The 19,433-nt window shown below is 43.2% G+C and overlaps 1 protein-coding gene and 1 long non-coding RNA gene across 2 annotated transcripts; both read right to left on the bottom strand.

The window, feature by feature from the left end:
• Window positions 1-533: 533 nt before the first annotated feature.
• On the bottom strand, window positions 534-10,759 carry LOC124689786 (wall-associated receptor kinase 4-like). The gene is made up of 4 exons (XM_047223256.1): window positions 9,877-10,759; window positions 3,167-3,328; window positions 929-1,905; window positions 534-545 (listed from the first exon to the last, which is right to left on the bottom strand). Exons 1-4 carry the CDS (start codon window positions 10,757-10,759, stop codon window positions 534-536), a joined length of 2,034 nt encoding a protein of 677 aa, XP_047079212.1.
• A 3,417-nt stretch (window positions 10,760-14,176) lies between these two features.
• Window positions 14,177-16,794, bottom strand: LOC124686543. Its single transcript, XR_006997856.1, has 4 exons — window positions 16,682-16,794; window positions 16,410-16,588; window positions 15,826-16,182; window positions 14,177-14,423 (listed from the first exon to the last, which is right to left on the bottom strand). It is a non-coding gene; the product is annotated as an uncharacterized LOC124686543 (long non-coding RNA).
• Window positions 16,795-19,433: the final 2,639 nt, after the last annotated feature.

Genomic DNA, 19,433 nt, shown 5'->3' with positions numbered 1-19,433 from the left:
CCAGTTATCAGTTTTTTTAACTATATTTCTCTTTACCTGAAGTGAATCTGAACATTAAATTAGACACATATTGAAAGTAAATTGGAAAGTACATCTAGAATTTTTAAATTGAACACATTGGCACAGAAGTACCATTTGTTTATATCGGTCTTCCTAGCTAAATCATGGAACTCGCTCAAGCATTTGTGGTAGTAGGTTTCATTCCACGTGCACATATAGCATCATCATTCCAAGATTCAAATGATTTTTTTCAGCACTTTGCAGAAAATTAGCTTCTTATGATTGTGAATGATACATTTCTCCACTTCAAAGCAAAAGCCAAGTCCGAGTCAGTTGAATCTGCAAATGGAGAGCCTGATCCTCACACATAAAGGCGATGCTGCATTGGAGTTCATTAGACATATATGTATTTTTCTTGCTCTGGATCAGAATGCTCAGCATGATATTCTGGCAAATCTCTGTTTAACCATTGTCAACATATGGCTACTTTTTCCTGGTGTATTTTACTTCATGCAGTGATCTTTCGTTTGTAGCTACACGAGCACCTGTTCAAGATGATTGTGGTTAAGCTCTAATTCATTACCTGTTGAATACTTAGTCAATGAACGCCTAACTACTATTTCAGCTATATATGTTTTCCATCAGGCGCCTGATTGGCATGCAGCTGACAGGTGAGGAGGCGCCCCATGGGGCGCCCCAACCACTAGTACGATAGAAACCAAGTGTGGCATCCCCTGCTTCTCACAATATCCACAATTACAGTACACACTTAGGCCATATAAAAATGGAAATTACACAAGCACTCATATATATTTTCTTGGAACTAAGGGCGACCACCCCTGTTTCTAATCTCACACAAGCAAAAGTAGTAAAGGTTGGCATACAAGACTTCAAACTCAAGCACAGTTAGCTTACAGGTGTCTCATACCTGGTGGGATCGAGTGAATGCGACAAGTTGCTCTGCAACTTCAGACATTGTCGGTCTTTGATCCACCTCAAGGTCAAGACATTTGATAGCAAGCTCTGTCAAGCTTTGAAGAAGGTCCTCAGATCCCTCTGAGATCTCCATGTCAAATAGCTCGGTTGATTTCTTTCCCTTCTTGTGGTTCTCAAGGAACCTATTCACTAAGCTTCTATTGCCTGGATCAGTGGCCTTCTTCCTGCTGATGAGCTCTAGGATCACCACTCCAAAACTATATACATCGCTTTTTTCAGTCAACAAGCCTGATTGCATGTACACTGGATCCATATAAGTCATGTCACCGATGACTAAAGCAGCATGTTCGTTGTCTCTTGCAATCAACCTTGATATACCGAAGTCTGAGATTTTGGGCATAAAGTTATCATCCAGGAGAATATTTGCCGGCTTAACATCACCATGCAGGATGACGGTATTGGCTTGTGAATGCATATAAGCTAGACCGTGTGCTGATGCTGCTAAAATATTGATCCGCGCATCCAAGCCGAGAGGCTTCTTCTCCCCACCATGAAGAATGTCATCCATGCTTCCTTGTGATATGAACTCATAGACTAACATGGGGGTGTCGACTTCTAGGCAGCAACCTATGAGCCTAACGATATTCTTGTGGATAACTTTAGATTGGATGATGACTTCATTTGCAAATTGGTTGGACTCCATCTGATTTCCACTAATCGGTTTCTTTACCGCGACCCATACTCCATCAATAAGGCCCTTGTAAACTTCACCAAAGCCACCTTTTCCAATAATATTGCTGGTTTTTAAAATTGGCGTGAGGTCCTCCTTTTTGAAAAGCTTTATAATACTAGCCTTTTCTAATATAGGTCCGCCATTCCTTCTGTATAACTCATGCCTCATCCGCCTCTCTTTGCGGATGATAATAATGAATGATAGGAATGCCAAGAGAAGAATACCACCTATTACACCTACATGGACAAAGAAAAAAGTTTCACTAGTTAATTGATCGAACTCTCATGTTAATTTATGAGGTAAAGATTAGATCGTACATGATACTGTAGAGCCTCTCAAGAGAGGATTGTCTAATCACGGCTAAACAGACAATAGTTAAATTTCCGTCGCTTTCAAACTTCTGATAAAAAAATCTACCATTCATCATTTAACCCATCTCCTATAAATAACTTACCGACTCGCCAGCATAGCTCTCTACGTTAAGGAATGGAACAAGCAATTACTTTATAGATAAATACCATCAATCAGTTTGTACACCTTATTTTGAGGTGCTAAGGCTGGCCATAGTGGGTAGTATCATATAGTAGTATCATGCATATGATACTTTTATATGATACTAGATCCATAATGCATAGTATCATAGACTGGTATCATAGTTTTTCTATATTAATTGATTTGTAGAATCCCAATACAAATTTGTGTACAAGATTTATTTGTACTAACTTTTCTCGTGATGTGCGCTATGATACAGTATCTACCTATGATACTCTAATCTTCTCTCTCATCCATAATTACCTGCCACATCAGCATTTTTGGTGGGGCTAGGATGCATGATACTAGCTATGATACTAGCACTATGACCAGCCTAAGGGAGTACATCGTTTTTGCAATATTATAATTCCATACGTGGGTGTCCACAACATCTTGCACGTACTTATGTGTGTAAGACTGCTCATAGTGGGAGTAACTTAGGTAGTAACATCACATATTTCAAGGTATTTTGGTGACATGACATAGCAATAAATGAAGAAAGAGAGGGAGGTGGTAACTAGCTATGTTACCATAACATCACACACCCCAAGATAAAATGAGTCTACAAACTAATAAATGAGACTTTGCATGATACCATTTCTAAGTTACTTTCCACTATGAAGGTAGTAACATGAACTAGTAACTTATGCATGACACAACCTTATGTTACTCCCCACTATGAGCAGCCTAATGTCAAGTCATCAACACAATGTAAGCGGATAATTAAAGTCAACAATAATGTTCAAAAAACGACATGTCCTCATATTTTTAGCATGGATCGACATTCCAAAAAGGACCCTTAAAAGAACCAGTAACGTTGTACTTCAAAGCTAGTTAACCATTCACACCTCATAATCTACTGAAGTTTTTGTGACGACAATATACTGAAATAAGATATATATTGGGAAACACAGAATTAATTAACAAATCGAATATACTGAAATGAAGTAAGTTTTGTGATGGTACCTATGGAAATCTGTGCTGGCAATGGGAACTTCGGAGTGCAAGTTTCAGTATATGGGTCGTTGCTGTTATAACCTGTACCACAGTTGCATTCGTAATGCCCGTCGATGTTCTTGCATTTACCATGGCACGAATAGTCTGCTGGACGTGCACATTCATCTATATCTATATCATGCAAATACATAGAAAAAATTCATCAGGATATTACAAAAACCATAGCTGATACAGATAGTAGAACATCCATTCCAAAGCAATGGTCTTCTAAACCTTAACAACAAACTAAATAAAAATAAGTAATCTTGTACATGTTATGGGCGTAGTTTTAAGAAAGCAAGCAAGAAACAGTTACCGGAAACCTAGTAATAATAAATGTTAGACAACTGTTGGTGTATCTGTTGGGCTGTCTTCTTGTTCTCTGTTGTGGCCCATTTGGCCCAGCCCAGTCCTGACCTATATAAGGTGCTTCTATCTCTGTAACCCTAAGAAGAGAGAGTTCCTCCCTGCAGCCTCCTACCTCAGGTTAGGCCCTCACCTCTGCCCACATGGTATCAGAGCAAGGGGCAGTGAGGGCAACGACGGGAAGGACTGCCGATCTGGAAGCCTAGTCTGCTGTGGCTGCTAGGAGGAAGAGGAAGAGGAAGGGAGCAGGCTGCTGCGGCGGCAAGGAGGGGAAGGCAGTGACAAGTAAGGAGACGAAGAGGCATCCTGCGGGTAAGTCCTTTGGTGGTTCTGAGAGGTTAGTTTGGTGTCAAGCATGGGGGACAACAGAGATTTGGCCAAGGCTCTGGAGAAGCTGGCAGAACTTATCACTACCAAAGGAGATGGAGGAGGATCTGCTGGAGGGGGAGCAATCGTTCCCCATACCATCATCGGTCAGAAACTTGAGCTGCCGGCGAATGAAATCAAGTTGGAAGGAGTGGCCAACTATCTCCGGTGGTCAAGGAGGGCGCTGTTGATTTTGAACTCGAAAGGGCTGGATGAACGTGTGAGTGGTGAAGCTGCAGAACCAGCGGACAAGACCAGTCCGGAATGGAAACAGTGGAATGCCATAAATTCTCCGATTGTGGCATGGTTGCTTAACTCTTTGGTTCCTAACATTGCTGCTTCGTAGAGGCACTCACAAAAGCTTCGGAGGTATGGGACACCCTATCAAATCTTTATTCCGGAAAGGGGAACATTATGTTGATTGCTGAGATTGAGGATAAAGTGCATGACTTGCAACAAGGAAACAAAGCTGTGATGGCATATGTGGCTGAGTTGCAGCATCTTTGGGGAGATTTAGATCATGTTGATCCTCCGGAACTTGCCCATGGGGAATGTGTGAGTGCTTGCTGCAAGCTGGATTGAACGTCGGCGAGTCATGAAGTTCTTGAAGGGTCTTAATCAAGATTTTGAGGGGAGAAGGGCTGCTTTACTGCATCAAACCACTACCCCTTCTCTCAAAGAAGCCATTGCAGCTATGTCCGAGAGAGGAAGTGCGTCCGAATATGACAAAGGGAAGCGATTCTGTCCCTCATCCAACCTTCTACACTAACGAGAGACAAGAGATGAGAGACTGCTATACTTGTGGGCAGAAGGGACACTTGAAGCATCAGTGTACCTCCTTTGCTACATCCAGTAGGGGGAGAGGAGGATACACACGTGGCAGAGGAAGCTACAGAGGAAGAGGTGATGACAGAGGTAGTGGACAGCCATATGGACAGCACCATGGAAGAGGTGGTGGACAGCACTATGGCAGAGGTAGTGGACAACCATATGGATATCAGTATGGCAGGGGTGGAGGACAGCAGCACGCTATATCACCCAAGGCACATATGGCAGCAGCTTCAGAGTCAACTACCAGTACCTCTCAGGGACAATCAAAGGAAGAAGGACAAAATGAAGCAACCTTTGGGAACTTTGCTCACTATGTCTACAAAGATGAAGGTAATATTGATAGAGTTTCTATAGCCACTCATAATGCTAATTCAGATTGGATTCTTGATTCTGGAGCATCCAAACATGTTACTGAAAATATTAGTGAGTTTGACTCTTATACTCAGTATCCTTCCACACATAGAGGCACTATCCAAACAGCTGATGGCACAGCACAATCTATAAAAGGGGAGGGGTCGGTGCAATGTACACCCAACATAAAATTGTCATCAGTTCTACATGTTCCTGCTTTTCCAAGAAATCTGCTTTCTCTAAGTGCCCTGATTGATCAACAGGACTACCGTATAATAGTTGATAGATATATGTGTTTAATTCAGGAAAGGGAGAGCAACAAGAAGATTGGGACCGCAACCAGGCATAGAGGTCTTTGGCACATAGATCGTGACAAGATGGGGCATGATGCTAGTTACGTGCTTGCTGCGATTGTTGGAGGAAAGGAGAGTATGGCACTAGTTCATCATTGTCGAATGGGTCACATGGCGTTTGATAAAATGTTTCGAGTTTTTCCCGATGTAATGAATGGAGTGGACAAAACCAAATTATGTTGTGATGCCTGCGAATATGCTAAGCATACGAGAACCTCTTATGTTAGTAGAGGGATCGAAGTGTATCCCCATTTGTGTTAGTGCACTCGATGTATGGACGTGTCCTGTTGTGTCGATAAGTGGCATGAAGTACTTTGTGACTTTTATTGACTGCTATTCCGGAATGACTTGGATCTATCTTATGCGTCACAAAGATGAAGTGTTCACTTGTTTCCGGAGTTTTTGTGCCTATGTGAAAAATCAATTCAATGTTCGAGTGCAAGTGATCGAACCGATAATGGTACTGAATATATCAACAAACCTTTTGCTCGCTTTCTTATCTTCGCAAGGTATACTCGCACCGGACTTCATGTCCTGACAGTCCTCCCCAGAATGGAGTTGCTGAGCGGAAAAATAGGCACATTCTTGAAGTGGCTCGATCTCTTATGTTTACCATGAATGTTCCAAAATTCTTATGGAGTGAGGCGATTATGACTGCTACATATTTGATCAACGAATGCCTTCAAAGATTCTAGGTATGCGGTCTCCTTGCCAACTCCTTCTAAATAACAATGACTTTGTTGTACCACCCAAACTCTTTGGTCTGTACATGTTTTGTAAGGGATCACAGAGCCATCCGTTGGCAAGCTAGATCATCGGGCTATCAAATGTATCTTTATTGGCTATTCCTCCAGACAGAAGGGTTACAAGTGTTGGAGTCCCACTGACAGGAGGACATTTGTAAGCATGGATGTTACGTTTCGCGAGTCAGAACCATTTTATGACGGTGAGAGTGATCTTAGTGGCTTGTTCCAGGGGCTTAACCATCTTGGTGATGCTCAAGAGGGGGAGCAACAGCAAGGTACTGATCAAGAGCAGCAAGATGGTGACCAACAACAACATCAACAATTTCCTATTGTTGCGGAGATTCCTGCAATTCCTGGTACACCTACACCACCTAGACCTGTACCACCACAAAGATGGCTGCAGAATCCACTTGTGTACTCTAGAAGACAAGTACAAAGGGAACAAGTAGATGCACCGGAGGAGCAACAAGACCAGGGGCAGGGGGAGCAACCCATTGGACCAGAAAATCAAGGAAGTACAAGTGTAGATTCTGCAGAGGAGAATCAATCTCAGACTGAGTCCAATAATAGCCTAGACTTGCCAATTGCAATAAGGAAAGGGATAAGAAATGTTGGGCCCCCAAAGCGACTGAGTTATGATGACTATGACATAGGGAATTATATTTCCTACGAGGCATTGTCACCCACTTTTCGGGCTTTTGTTGCTTCACTGCAAACTGTATTTGTTCCTAAGGATTGGAAGGCAGCCAGGTTGGACCCGAGATGGTGCAATGCTATGATGGAAGAGTTAGAGGCCTTGAAGAAAAATAAAACATGGGAGTTAACAGATCTCCCTAAAGGAAAGAATACGATAGAGGTCGTAAGTGGATCTATTCTGCAGAAACAAAATGCGGAAGGAAAAGTGGAGAGATATAAGGCAAGACTTGTGGCAAGAGGATATAGTCGGACTTATGGCATTGACTATGATGAGACATTTGCACCAGTGGCAAAAATGAGCACTCGTCGAATTTTGATCTCTTGTGCGAGCAAATTTCGGATGGCCCTTGCATCAACTTGATGTCAAAAATGCATTTACGCATGGTGATCTTCAAGAGGAGGTGTATATGGAGATGCCACCAGGATTTGTCGGACCCGAAACTAAAGGGAAGGTATGTAGACTCGAAGAAATCTCTATATGGTCTCAAACAATCTCCACGGGCCTGGTTTGACGAGGTTCGGACAAGTGGTGTGTGGCATGGGTTATGGTCAATGCAATGGAGACCATACCTTATTTTACGTACATTCGGAGCGAGTAAAATCACTATCCTTGCTGTGTATGTTGATGATATTATCATCACGGGAGATGATGTTGTGGAAATCGCAAAGCTGAAAGGATGCTTGAGTCGGGCCTTTGAGGTGAAAGATTTGGGAAAACTTAGATACTTCCTTGGAATAGAAGTTGCAAGATCGTCAAAAGGGATATCACTATCTCAAAGAAAGTATACATTGGATCTCTTAGATGATATGGGCATGCTCGGGGTGCCGAGTGGCTTCAACACCTATTGACCAGAACACTAAAATCACAAGCAGAAGTCTGGAGAACCCATAAACAAGGAGAAATATCAAAGACTTGTTGGGAGACTAATATACTTATGCCACATGAGACCAGATATATCATTTGCAGTAAGTGTAGTGAGTCGCTATATGCATGATCCAAGGGATGGTCACCTGGAAGCAGCTCAAAGAATCTTGAGATACTTGAAGGGCACTCCGGGAAAAGGAGTGTTGTTTAAAAGTAATGGACACCTAAATGTAGATGGATATTGTGATGCGGATTGGGCTAGCTGCTTAGATGATCGAAGATCCACCTCAGGGTATTGTGTTTTTGTTGGAGGAAATTTGGTGTCGTGGAGAAGTAAGAAACAATCTGTTGTCTCGAAATCAACAGCCGAAGCTGAATACAGAGCTATGTCACAGGGCCTGGGTGAAATGTTGTGGGTACGAAACCCTCTAAGAGAGCTGAAAATTTTAAGGCAAGGAAGCTTGAAAGTGTGGTGTGATAATATGTCTGCCATAAACATAGCAAATAACCCTGTCCAGCATGAGCGAACTAAACATGTGGAGATAGACAGATTCTTTATTAAAGAAAAGATTGATGCAGGGATTATCTCATTGACTTATGTGAGATCAGGACAACAAGTGGCAGACTGTTTAACAAAGGGACTGGGCTCAAAGGAGTGTAATCTTGCCTGTGCCAAGATGGGGATGATTGACATTTATCACCCATCTTGAGGGGGAGTGTTAGACAACTGTTGGTGTATCTGTTGAGCTGTCTTCTTGTTCTCTGTTGTGGCCCATTTGGCCCAGCCCAGTCCTGACCTATATAAGGTGCGTCTATCTCTGTAACCCTAAGAAGAGAGAGTTCCTCCCTGCAGCCTCCTACCTCAGGTTAGGCCCTCACCTCTGCCCACAATAAATATAATGAAATTCGTAAATGATCCAAATATTTCTTGTGAGAAATCCTAGACTCGTAAATTTTGGAATAGTTATGAAATAGCTATGGTAATTTACAACGTGTTTAGGCAAATTCATACTATTTTTGTGTTCTTTTGTTTGTGCTTCTACTACAAAATAATTATTATCTTGTTTTGTACTTGTGTCTTCCATTTTCATTCATTTATACTAGAAGGATACCCCGCGCGTTGCAGCGGGAATCTTCTAAGAAATTATATTACCTAAGAAATTATATTATCTAAATAAAATGGTATAATACGTATGTAATATGAATTGTCTATAGAAGTGTGCAATATTCAATTGGTCAAAATAGTTGAGATAGTAAATTTAATTCACATAATTTATTCATATTTGATGGCTATAAATTAGCTATGTGGTATAATTAAAAAATGGTAACATTGATATGCAAGGATACATCAATAATGAGTGTTAGTGGGAATGACATGGACATTTGATTGGCTAATAGAATAGATGATGTAGATAACTTGCATATAGAGATAGACTAACATTAATTGCAGTTAGTGAGGTTTTGCTTTATAAGAAGTATATATTTGTACTAGGATTAATTCACCTTATCTCACTTGTTTTTTAGAAACTGTTGCTGACAAGGCTGCTAAGTACAAAACCAGTGCAATCTCACCCGTCACAACGCTTAGAGCATGTCTAACAGACCCCTTAAAAGGGCCAAACTCGAATAATAACCGCCGAAATAAGGGGTTGGGCACTACCCGGCCGTTTAGCAGACCCCGTAAAACAAGCCCCCGCATCGATTTTTTACAGTTTTGGCTACGGGGCGGCTCTTCGTCCCTTACTCGTACGGGGCGGGAGGCTGAATACAGGGCCAACCCCTCATCCCATTTCACTAGGGCGCGCTGATATTTCAGAATTCCCAACCATTTCCCCGCGCCGCCATCGCTGAAAACAGAATATTCCGTAGGATTCTGTTTTACGGGGTGAGGATACGGGGTCTACTAGCTCGGACGAGTTTTCGGCCAGCGAAAAGTGAATACAGGACCCTCTACTCGTGTTTTAAGGGGTAGAAAAATAAGGGATCTGTTAGACATGCTCTTAGATGGGTAAATGTTTAGACTTGTCCGGATTAAATATTTGCATCCAGTAATAGAATTCGGAGTGAAAATAAGAACCAGGAAATAATATTGGCAGTGGTACTTACCGGTGCATCCGTTGTCAACGTAAGCGTTGCCTTCGTAGCCTTTGGTGCAGTTGCAGGTGTAGCCAGGCCCATTCTTGGTGTTGACGCACTCACTGTGGACACTCTTGCAGGCGTACCCCGGCTGCGTCGCTGCGTCAGCGCATGTCTTGCCGTTGTCGCGGATGGCCCAGTCCAGTGACAGCGGCATGCTGGTCTGGCTCCCGTTCATGTGGAGGTCGGCCTTGGAGAAGTTGTAGTGGCCCTTGTCGACGATGAAGGCATAGTCGCAGGGGCAGACGTCCAGCTTCCCGGAGCCGACGGAGCCCATCTTGACAAGGTTGTTTGTGAGCCCCATCGGGAGGTCGACGCTGCAGCAGCCGACGCCCCAGCATGCGCCTTCCTGCGGGGTGCTGAGGTCATTGGCGTAGGCCAGGCATGCCGTGTAGACCTGGTTGCCAGGCAGGCCACTCGCGAGCAAGCCGAGGGTGTTGCAGCCAAGGACGACAAGCTCGTTGAGGTCTCTGGAGATGCGGTACACGCCTTCCGGATTCAAATTGATCATCGCTCCGTCGGACGACCCGCTGGTGATGTTGCCGGCGGAGTTGGAGCACTGCCACGCCACCGGTAGCATCACCCGGGCCACGGGGTGCGGTGACAAGGACAGGTTTAGCACCCGTATGTCCATGTCCTGGCCGGTGCCCACCAAGACCGGTACTGAGTCGCTGCCGCATGAGATCTCAAAGCCCTCGCGGAAGCAGTCCTTGCCGATGCCGAAGGGGTAGGGGATGCTGACGTTGCCGCACTTGTCCACACATCCTGGCTTTAGGGTGAGGTTCTCCGCCGCCATTGCCACGACGAGCAGCGCAGGTAGCAGCAGTGTCATCCACATTGATGAACTTCCCATGGTTCCTGCACTCTTTGTGGACGAGCCAGCTGATATGTGTCGATAAGGTTTATCATCTACGTACCAGCAGCGTTCGCTTATAAATACACGAATGGGAGCTGATGATGAATAAGTCTCAAAAAAAATGGGAGCTGATGCGTCCTACCTCAGAACTAACAACTACTCCCTCCGTTCTTTTTTAATTGACTCGAATTTAGTACAAGTTTGTACTAAATCCGAGTCAATTAAAAAGGAACGGAGGGAGTACTATCCTTTTTTTATACGGGAATTATATCAAAAGAAACAGAGCTTTCTCATAGAACAACTACTCCAAGACTTAGAGCATCTCCAAAACAACCTCCATCCACGCTTCAAATTGCGTAACCCACCTAAAACCTGCACGTGGTCCTTAGTATGTGCATAGAAGTGTGTCGGGATGTTGAGGGACACAAGAGCGAGATTCCGGGTGCGCTTGCTTCACCGACGTGCATCGCCACCTAGGAAAGTCCAGGACATAAAGGGGGAAACCCATGTCAGGTCCATTGGAGTGAATCTTGAGAGAACTTAGGCTCAACCACCGGTTTCCATGTTCCTATGACCTAACTAAACGCAGACCAAGAGAAAATACTAGTGTTTAACCATTGTTCGGAGAATTCCAAAGGGGTAGAACGCGTGGGGAACCCTACGACAAGGTTTTGCCCAAATCACGCTTTGGAGTGGTTGTAAACCACCTTAAACGTGGAGGTTGGCCTAGCTTGTTCATATAAGTGTGTTCGGATACGGATGAAGCCAAGAGCTACCTCCTCGGTGTGACCCACTTCCCCGGCGTGCACGGCCACACGCATTTATATTACTTCTTTCCTTGTTCCTATGACCTAAGTAAGCACAAACCAAGAGAAAAAATACCATTGGCTAGCCGTCATTCGAAAAACTCCAGAGCGGTAGACCGCATGGGGCCCATGCGGCAGGGTTTCGCCCCAAACGCTTTGGAGTGCCGTAACCCACCCAAAACCAGTTGTTGGGGCTAGCCTGTGCATAGAAGTGTATTAGGATGCTGAGGAACTAGGATACCTCCCGATAAGAACCGTGTCACTAGCACGCACTACCACACGTAGGAAGGTTCAGTTAGAAAGGGGGAAACCCCGCTCGTTGGATCCACCGGAGTGAATCTTGAGAGAACTTTGGCTCAACCACTGCTTTACATATTCCTATGACTTAACTAAACACAAACCAGGATAAAATCCCAATTACCAGCTGTCCTTTGGAATTATTACTTGAGTTAATATACTCCGTCCATTCCAATTAATAAAGATTATATATTTTTTAAGTCAAGCCTACTAATGTTTGACTGAACTTTCAGAAAAAACTATCAACAAATATGATATTCTACAGATGTTATTTGAAAATATATTTTGATGTATCTAATGATATTGATTCTCTATTTTGCAGGTTGATTGTTTTCTATAAAATCTTGGTCAAATTGTACATGATTTGATTTTTAAAAAATAATATCAAATTTATTCATTGAAATAGAGGTAGTAATAACTAATTAATCCTTTCAGTGCCCGTATGGAACTTTGGCCCGTATAGGAGGCCGTCGGTTCCAAAATGGAATTGGGGGGCGTTGACTCCTAGCCGTGCTCCTCATAAATAATTCAAACTTTGAATTAGATTTAAAAAAGATTCCATACATAGTTCGGAAATAGTTTATACAAAATTTAAAAACGTAGAAATCTAAAAAGCTAAACCTAATGGCGGCCATGGCCGAGGCCTAGGTGATGGTACATCCCTGCCACATAGTCATCCTCGTCGTCACCAGACTCCTTCTTCGGCATCGCGTAGCTGATGCAACCTTGGCTGGCGTCACCACGCCTACCGCCCTGTTCGACGGGCCGACATCGTCGTCGTCTTCCAGGTCGAAGAAAATCTGAGGCACCAAGTGCGCTCGGCCTCCTCGCAGTGGTGCTCCATCACCGACCACTGCTCGAAGAACTCTTCCGTCTCCTTGATGAGGCGCGCTCAGCTAACTGCTTCACCGACGTGCATCGCCACCTATGTAAGTCCATGACAGAAGGGAGGGGAACCCCTGTCAGGTCCACTGGAGTGAATCTTGGGAGAAGTCAGGCTCAACCACTGGTAGGGCGTCCATGTTCCTATGACCTAGCCAAACACAAACCAAGAGAAAATGCAATTGTCCCTCCATTGTTCGGAGAATTCCAGAGGGGTAGACCGAGAAGGAACCCTACGACAAGGTTTTGCCCCAGATCGTGCTTTGGAGTGTTGGAACCCACCTTAAACTTGGAGGTGGGCCTAGCATGTTCATATAAGTGTGTTCGGATGCGGAGGAAACCAAGAGCTACCTCCATGGTGTGGCACGTTTCCCCGACGTGCGCGGCCACATGGAGGAAGATTACTTCTTTCCTTGTTCCTATGACCTAAGTAAACACAAACCAAGATATAAAAAAAATACCATTTCTAGTCGTCATTTGAAGAACTGCAGAGGGGTAGACCGCACGTACGGGCCCATGCGGCATGGTTTCGTCATACCAGGCTTTGGAATGCTGTAACCCACCCAAAACCCGTTGTTAGGGCTAGCACGTGCATAGAAGTGTATTGGGATGTTGAGGAACCAAGAGCTACCTCCCGGTAAGAACCGCTTCATTGGCATGTAATACCAAACCTAGGAAGGTTCAGTTAGAAAGGAGAAAACCCCGTGTCAGGTCAAACGGAGTGAATCTTGTGAGAACTTTGGCTCAGCCACTGCTTTCCATGTTCCTATGACTGAACTAAACACAAATCAAGATAAAATCCCATTTACCAACTGTCCTTTGGAATTGGTACTTGAGGTAATATAATCCTCCATTCCAATAAATAAGAGTTATATATATTATATATTGAGATGCGCTATTTGACTCCCTGGGAGCAGAATATTATTCTGCACCCGGCCGGCCTGCGCACCAGCCGCTCAATCAATCCCACACGTATCGGTCCATCAGCCCGCGCACACGCGTTGTAAAAAATGTCGCATGCGACGTAAGATTTCATCAGCCGAGTGGGAAGCCCACAACCGCAGAACTGCACACGTCATTCCTCTGCACACAACGTAAGCAACGTAAGAAATAGTGCAGGTATCACCCCACGACCAGACTATTAAATCTGTCAACGTATAATGTAGAAGCCGGTGTAAGAAAAATTGCTTGTAAGGTAAGAATGGCACCCGGGCATTTCCATGCATCATGTAACGTAGGAAATATCGGTGTGCGAGCCAACTTTTGAATAATAGTTACGCTTCTTTTTAAAGCCGATGTAAAATAGGAAGTCAGGAGATGGTTTGCAATTTATGAATTCTGTGCCAACACATCACTCATGTGAGTGTAAAGTGAAAACTCATATTATGGTTTGATGCAGCATGTTAGCAGCGCAATTTGAGAACATCAATTACAGGAAAATGGTCCAATATATGACATGTTGTGAGGTTCACTAATACATGATGTAAAGAACTCCATTGCATGCACCAAAAGGCATGTAAAATAGATACGGCATTGCACCAATGTTGCCCATAAAATGGGTATCGCACTAATCTGTGTGAAGAATTATATTATGACTTTATTTCCATTGCACGACGTCTCGTTACTTTATTCCCATCCAATCAACGTTCAAAATATCCTCCAAATGTTGTAATAATCTGTGGAGCAGAATAATGGAAATTGTTAGTACAGATAATCCTCCAAATGTCATATTTCAGAATGGTCTAAAGGAAATTATAGCTAATAAAATCCTAGAATGTAATCTGTAACCAAAGGGCAGTAACTGGAATATCCTCTACAGTAAGTTTGCCTGATCAAAAATACATTTGGCATTATGAATGTGAATTATGTTGCAGTAAAACTTAACTAACTCAAAACAGGCTACAAGGGCCTATTCATGACCAATAGGAGCACCTAAAATTACTTCATAAAAAGATTAAAGTGGCGGTACATCCAATAATGACAAAAAGAAAGTCTTTCTACAATAGGTTTTTGAGTACTAAAACAACAGTTCGTGACTATCAGTATGGTTGTCATGCACTGTGAAACAACATTCTCTAACTAGTCTGGCAGCTGAGTTAGCATTTTAAGTCCATTCTATCTGGATTTTCTTAAAACTACTGAGAGGTGTGCCAACAAATTTTATCGCTTTGTGACAAAACAAAAGGAACATAATTGGAGCTAGATCATGTGGTAAATAAACAACTGAAAAACACTTGGATTTCACAAAATTACGAGGCTAGTTAACAACTAACAACAGTGTGAAAAGAGCTACTCCCTATAGCCCATAATTTGTTAGACACATCACTGTAAGTTAGGGCAAAAAGACCAAAAATACCTATGACAAAGATGAGGCAAATATTAAAGGCAACTAAATAAACGCAGTATATGGCATTATGGCTATGGTACATCAGTAAAATAGGTTGCTTCATAAGATTCTTGTCTCCGTAATAAATGGTTGCTTCATATTATATTATGGTCAATTGCTTAATAAGAAGAAAGAAATCGAACACTCATTGCATGATGGATAAGAGAATATTTCCTTGGATACATGAGGAGCCAAGATTTTTTTTATTTGTACATGTAGAGCTAGATGGCTAGCTTGTCGTAACTTGGTTTGCATCTATCAAAGAACAAATCAAAGGCATATTGTGTGCCGACATTTTATGGTAGTGAAGGCATATTACTCGATTCATATGTGTCCCTGCAAGATTAGCTGCTCAGAAACTGCCAAGTTATTACAATATTTTAGCTACCCAAACAATCTCTGCAATATTAAGGACGGGGCACAAAAAATTCAGAAAATGTCTGATCCTAATCCTGACCAACTGAATCAATAAGCTTCTAATCTTGATTTACTGAAGTGATAAGCTTCTAAGACTACATAAACTACCAATGTACCCTGAACTTCATTACCCAGACAGTCGATGCATTATGATACACGTGAAGACATCTACAAGTGTCTTTGAGCTTTATGTAGATTGCAAAATCAAACGGCACACACGAAAAGCGAAAACAATGCTGGATCTGAGTATCTGATGGCAAGAACATGATGCTTACAGTAGAATGTCTCCAGCGACAGCTGCTGCACGGATGGTTGAAAAAACTTGGCGTCGGCCACCTTTGCTGAAGAAGCGAGCAATCTGCATGACGCGGCGATGCCACTTGGATGCCAATGCCGCCCGCAGCCACCGGCCTCCTGCGACACGCGGCTCACCACGTTGCATTACCACCAGCGACCACACCGCAACCTGTTTAGCCCGCCGACCACAGCGCCGCTGATTCCACCCGCCGACCACGGCGCCGCTTATTCCACCCGCTGACCACGATGCTCTGCCGAGGACACGGTGGGCGCAGAGCCCACCAGCCGCTCGCCTATGAATCCGCCCGCCGCTCACACAGTCGCCGCCGTACATGCTGGATTAGAAACGCAGAAGAAAAAATGAGGTGCAGCTGGTAAGTGGGCTAGCTCCTAACACACGACCTTAATTCAGAAAAGAAACTGTCAGATAAAGAATTTTACAACAGGTCTACGGTGGGTGCTAGCCACACCAAGAACTAGAACTGATGCACACAAGCTAATTGATGCGGCCCCTAATTTGCATTGATAATTAAAGCAACAAAAACTAGAATTGAACACCTACTTGCAGCCAGAATGCTTTTTGCTCCGAACAAATTCAGCAAAAAATCAATCCAAGCAGTAATTGCCTGTAGTAAATCTAAAACGTTGCAACGCCGCTCTTCCTCGATCGTTGTTGTAGCCAGGGCAGAACGTTCTGTGGTGTAAGCAGGTGGAGTCCGAGTGCGGTCAGTGGATCCACCTCTGCAGTTGGGGACGAAATCTAACTGAAATCTAACAAAAACTCAACAAATTGCTGTACGATAGAGAAGAAAGAAAGGATAAGAGAGAGCCCACCTGCGTGCTACGCCCACGGCAGCCGGGGCTGCCCCTGCTCACCACGACGCCGAGGAAACCCAGCGCCGCCCGTAGCCACCACACGAGGCGATGCCCGACTCCGACGGTACGCGAGCTCCTCACGCCGCGGAGTCCGCGACACTGCTGCCGCTCGCGTACGCACCGACGGCGCCCACAGCTCACCACGGCTCAAGCCGCCCCTATCCCCAGCTGACAGCTGTAGCTGCTCGCCGCCCGCCGTGATCCCCACAGCTGCAGCAGCTCGCCGCCGCCGCGATCTCCAAAGCTGCAGCCGCTCATCGCCGCCCTAATCACCAGCTTGAGCCGCTCTCCGGCCGCCGCAATCCGAGATGTAGCTGCTCGCCGCCGGCCGCAATCGCCAGAGCAGTCGATCCCCAAATTTCTTGAACCGCCTACTGCACGCGACGGGAGACTGGCAGTGGTGGGCTAGCTTACCCACGACCGAAAATTAAGAAAGAGGAAAACCGTCGTTGTAAAATAAAAGCCAGAAATTACAGCGACTAGTTGAATGCCCGTGCGTTGCTACGGTCATTAGTTTCTTCCACTCTCCGTGTGTGTGAATAGAACTCATTAAAAAATTACATGTATATAAAAATAGCTATTCTAAAAGAATTAAGATTCCATTCTCTTAGAATTATATCCAGGTAAATCGTAACTGGACGTCTTATCCATTGAAAGCAAGAGCATAATTATTATCTTTACTAACTGAGGTCTACTCCCTAAAGCTAATTGTAGGGTGTTATTCTTTAGTAAATATGCTACACTTTCATTGGCTAGTGACCATCCTGCACAAAAATACCTAAGAGTGTGCAATACCAAATACAGTGTGTAAAACCAGTCCGTCTCCCTCTCTCTATCTGACCAAGCAGAAGTAAATAAAGTGTTACATATATCATGTTACAACTGGTTTCAAGTTAACATAAAAAAAAATAGAATCTCTCTCGACATGCATCTTTCTCTTGCTCTTCCCTTTTCAGGCTTCCCCAAATGATTCTTAATGTCACAAGTAGTTTGACTATTCACCATTAGATCATTAAAAGAAAATACATATATTATCATTTCTATATTTATTCCAACCTTTTACATATTACAAAGGATACAAAATTGGTATCTAAGATCCAAAGCATTTAGTTATAAAAACTAAACTGAAATTGTGTGTATTAAATGTGCCTCAACATAACTCGTGGAAAAGCATGCATGGTTAGTATAGAAGAAACAACAAGTAGATAAATATGGCACAAAGTAATTTCAGCTCATTTGAAACAACAAAGAGGTGAATAGGGCGTGCAAGCTTTGTCTCCTGCAAAAACAGCCAGAGAGTTAAAAACATAAGTCAACTCTAAGGGAAGAGAATATATTGAACACAGGGATCTAGTAAATACTATGTACATTACAGCCCTACATGCATGCAAGGATATAGTGGTGCCAAAGAGTACGAGCTAGAAGATAAATCCATTGTATTTCTTCCTAGAAGGCACTTAGATTTACATGGATGACTATCACTTGTTGAATAAAAAATTAAATATGCGTCAGCCTCATCATAAAGTAAATACTGGAAACAACCAAGTTGCACCAAAGAATTTCAATGCTTGTTTGTACCATAGACGCCAGCTCACACTTTAGTTCAGAACAATGAATAGCTACAAAGAATGGCACGATTGTCTGAATTAAAATGGCATCATGTTTTAATTGTCTACGGTCCTAATAGGAACTGGACAAGTGCAATTATCTAATCAAGCTGGTGTACTAAAGAACAAATACTGCTAGCTCAGTTCAGAATTATCGGGCCTTTTTGTTCTTCCGTTGTACACCCAGTGAACTGTTTAAATCGATGATCTCATGAGAAAAATGCATTGTTATTAATTATAATAAATAATTGCCACTTGTTTATATATTGTAAGTTGGTTCGAAAAATATCAGTACTAATTATGTGCAGCTATAGTATTTTCAAAACTAATTTACACAAAAACTGTGACGACAACGAGAGGAAGTAACCAAATACCAAAGACAAAAAAAATCCCCATTCTCGAACAAAACATATGAAGTGAGAGAAAAACTACAAACCTATAGCAAATCTCCTTTCTACCATCGATCTAGTTCTGAATATTTTGAGGAAAAAACACGGTATACCTTGCAAGCTGATGTCAATCTGCAAAGAGGTAGGATGGTGAGGGCCCGTGAGAGGACATATGAGAGGCTGATGGCGAGTAGCATGTAAGGAAAGGAGGCGGTGCCACGGGATCCATCGGTGGAGGCGGCCGGTTCCGATGGGGACAACATTGTTCCACTATACTATATTTCTATTTTTTTAAGAGTTTGAAACGAGACCCACGTCATTCGTTGTTGGTGTCCGATGTGTGGTAACATTTATTATAGCATTTTAAGAATATTGAATTAACCGAGAGAAATGCTCAAGGTTAGTAAATAACTCAACGGCATGTATCCAACTTGGGCTGACATTTCTTTGGTAATTCTTCAGATATGATAAACATGGTCGACACTCGGATAGAGGAGGCTGAAGTGATCTAATGGTAAGAAATTATATTCTAAAACTAACAGCCATAAAAGACAAACAATCGGCATCCATTATTGAGGCATCGGTAAGTACAATCTTAATTCTAACCAACACAAAAGCTTGACCTGGCATAGCTCAAGATTAGCATCAAATCGTTACAAAAGAAATTATCATGTGTTCATAATGAATTACACAGGAAAGTAGGGCACAATGAAT

The sequence above is a fragment of the Lolium rigidum genome, chromosome 2 (genome assembly GCF_022539505.1).
Source record: "Lolium rigidum isolate FL_2022 chromosome 2, APGP_CSIRO_Lrig_0.1, whole genome shotgun sequence".
Classification (NCBI taxonomy): Eukaryota; Viridiplantae; Streptophyta; class Magnoliopsida; order Poales; family Poaceae; genus Lolium; species Lolium rigidum.
This window is presented reverse-complemented; position numbering and strand designations above follow the sequence as displayed.

Excerpts from the sequence above, each read along its gene's own strand:
- LOC124689786 (XM_047223256.1), bottom strand. The coding sequence starts at position 10,759 with ATGGGAAGTTCATCAATGTGGATGACACTGCTGCTACCTGCGCTGCTC. Across the intron at positions 3,329-9,876 it reads CGTTGACAACGGATGCACCG|ATATAGATGAATGTGCACGT; the intron begins GTAAGTACCACT and ends TGCATGATATAG. Across the intron at positions 1,906-3,166 it reads GCCAGCACAGATTTCCATAG|GTGTAATAGGTGGTATTCTT; the intron begins GTACCATCACAA and ends TTGTCCATGTAG.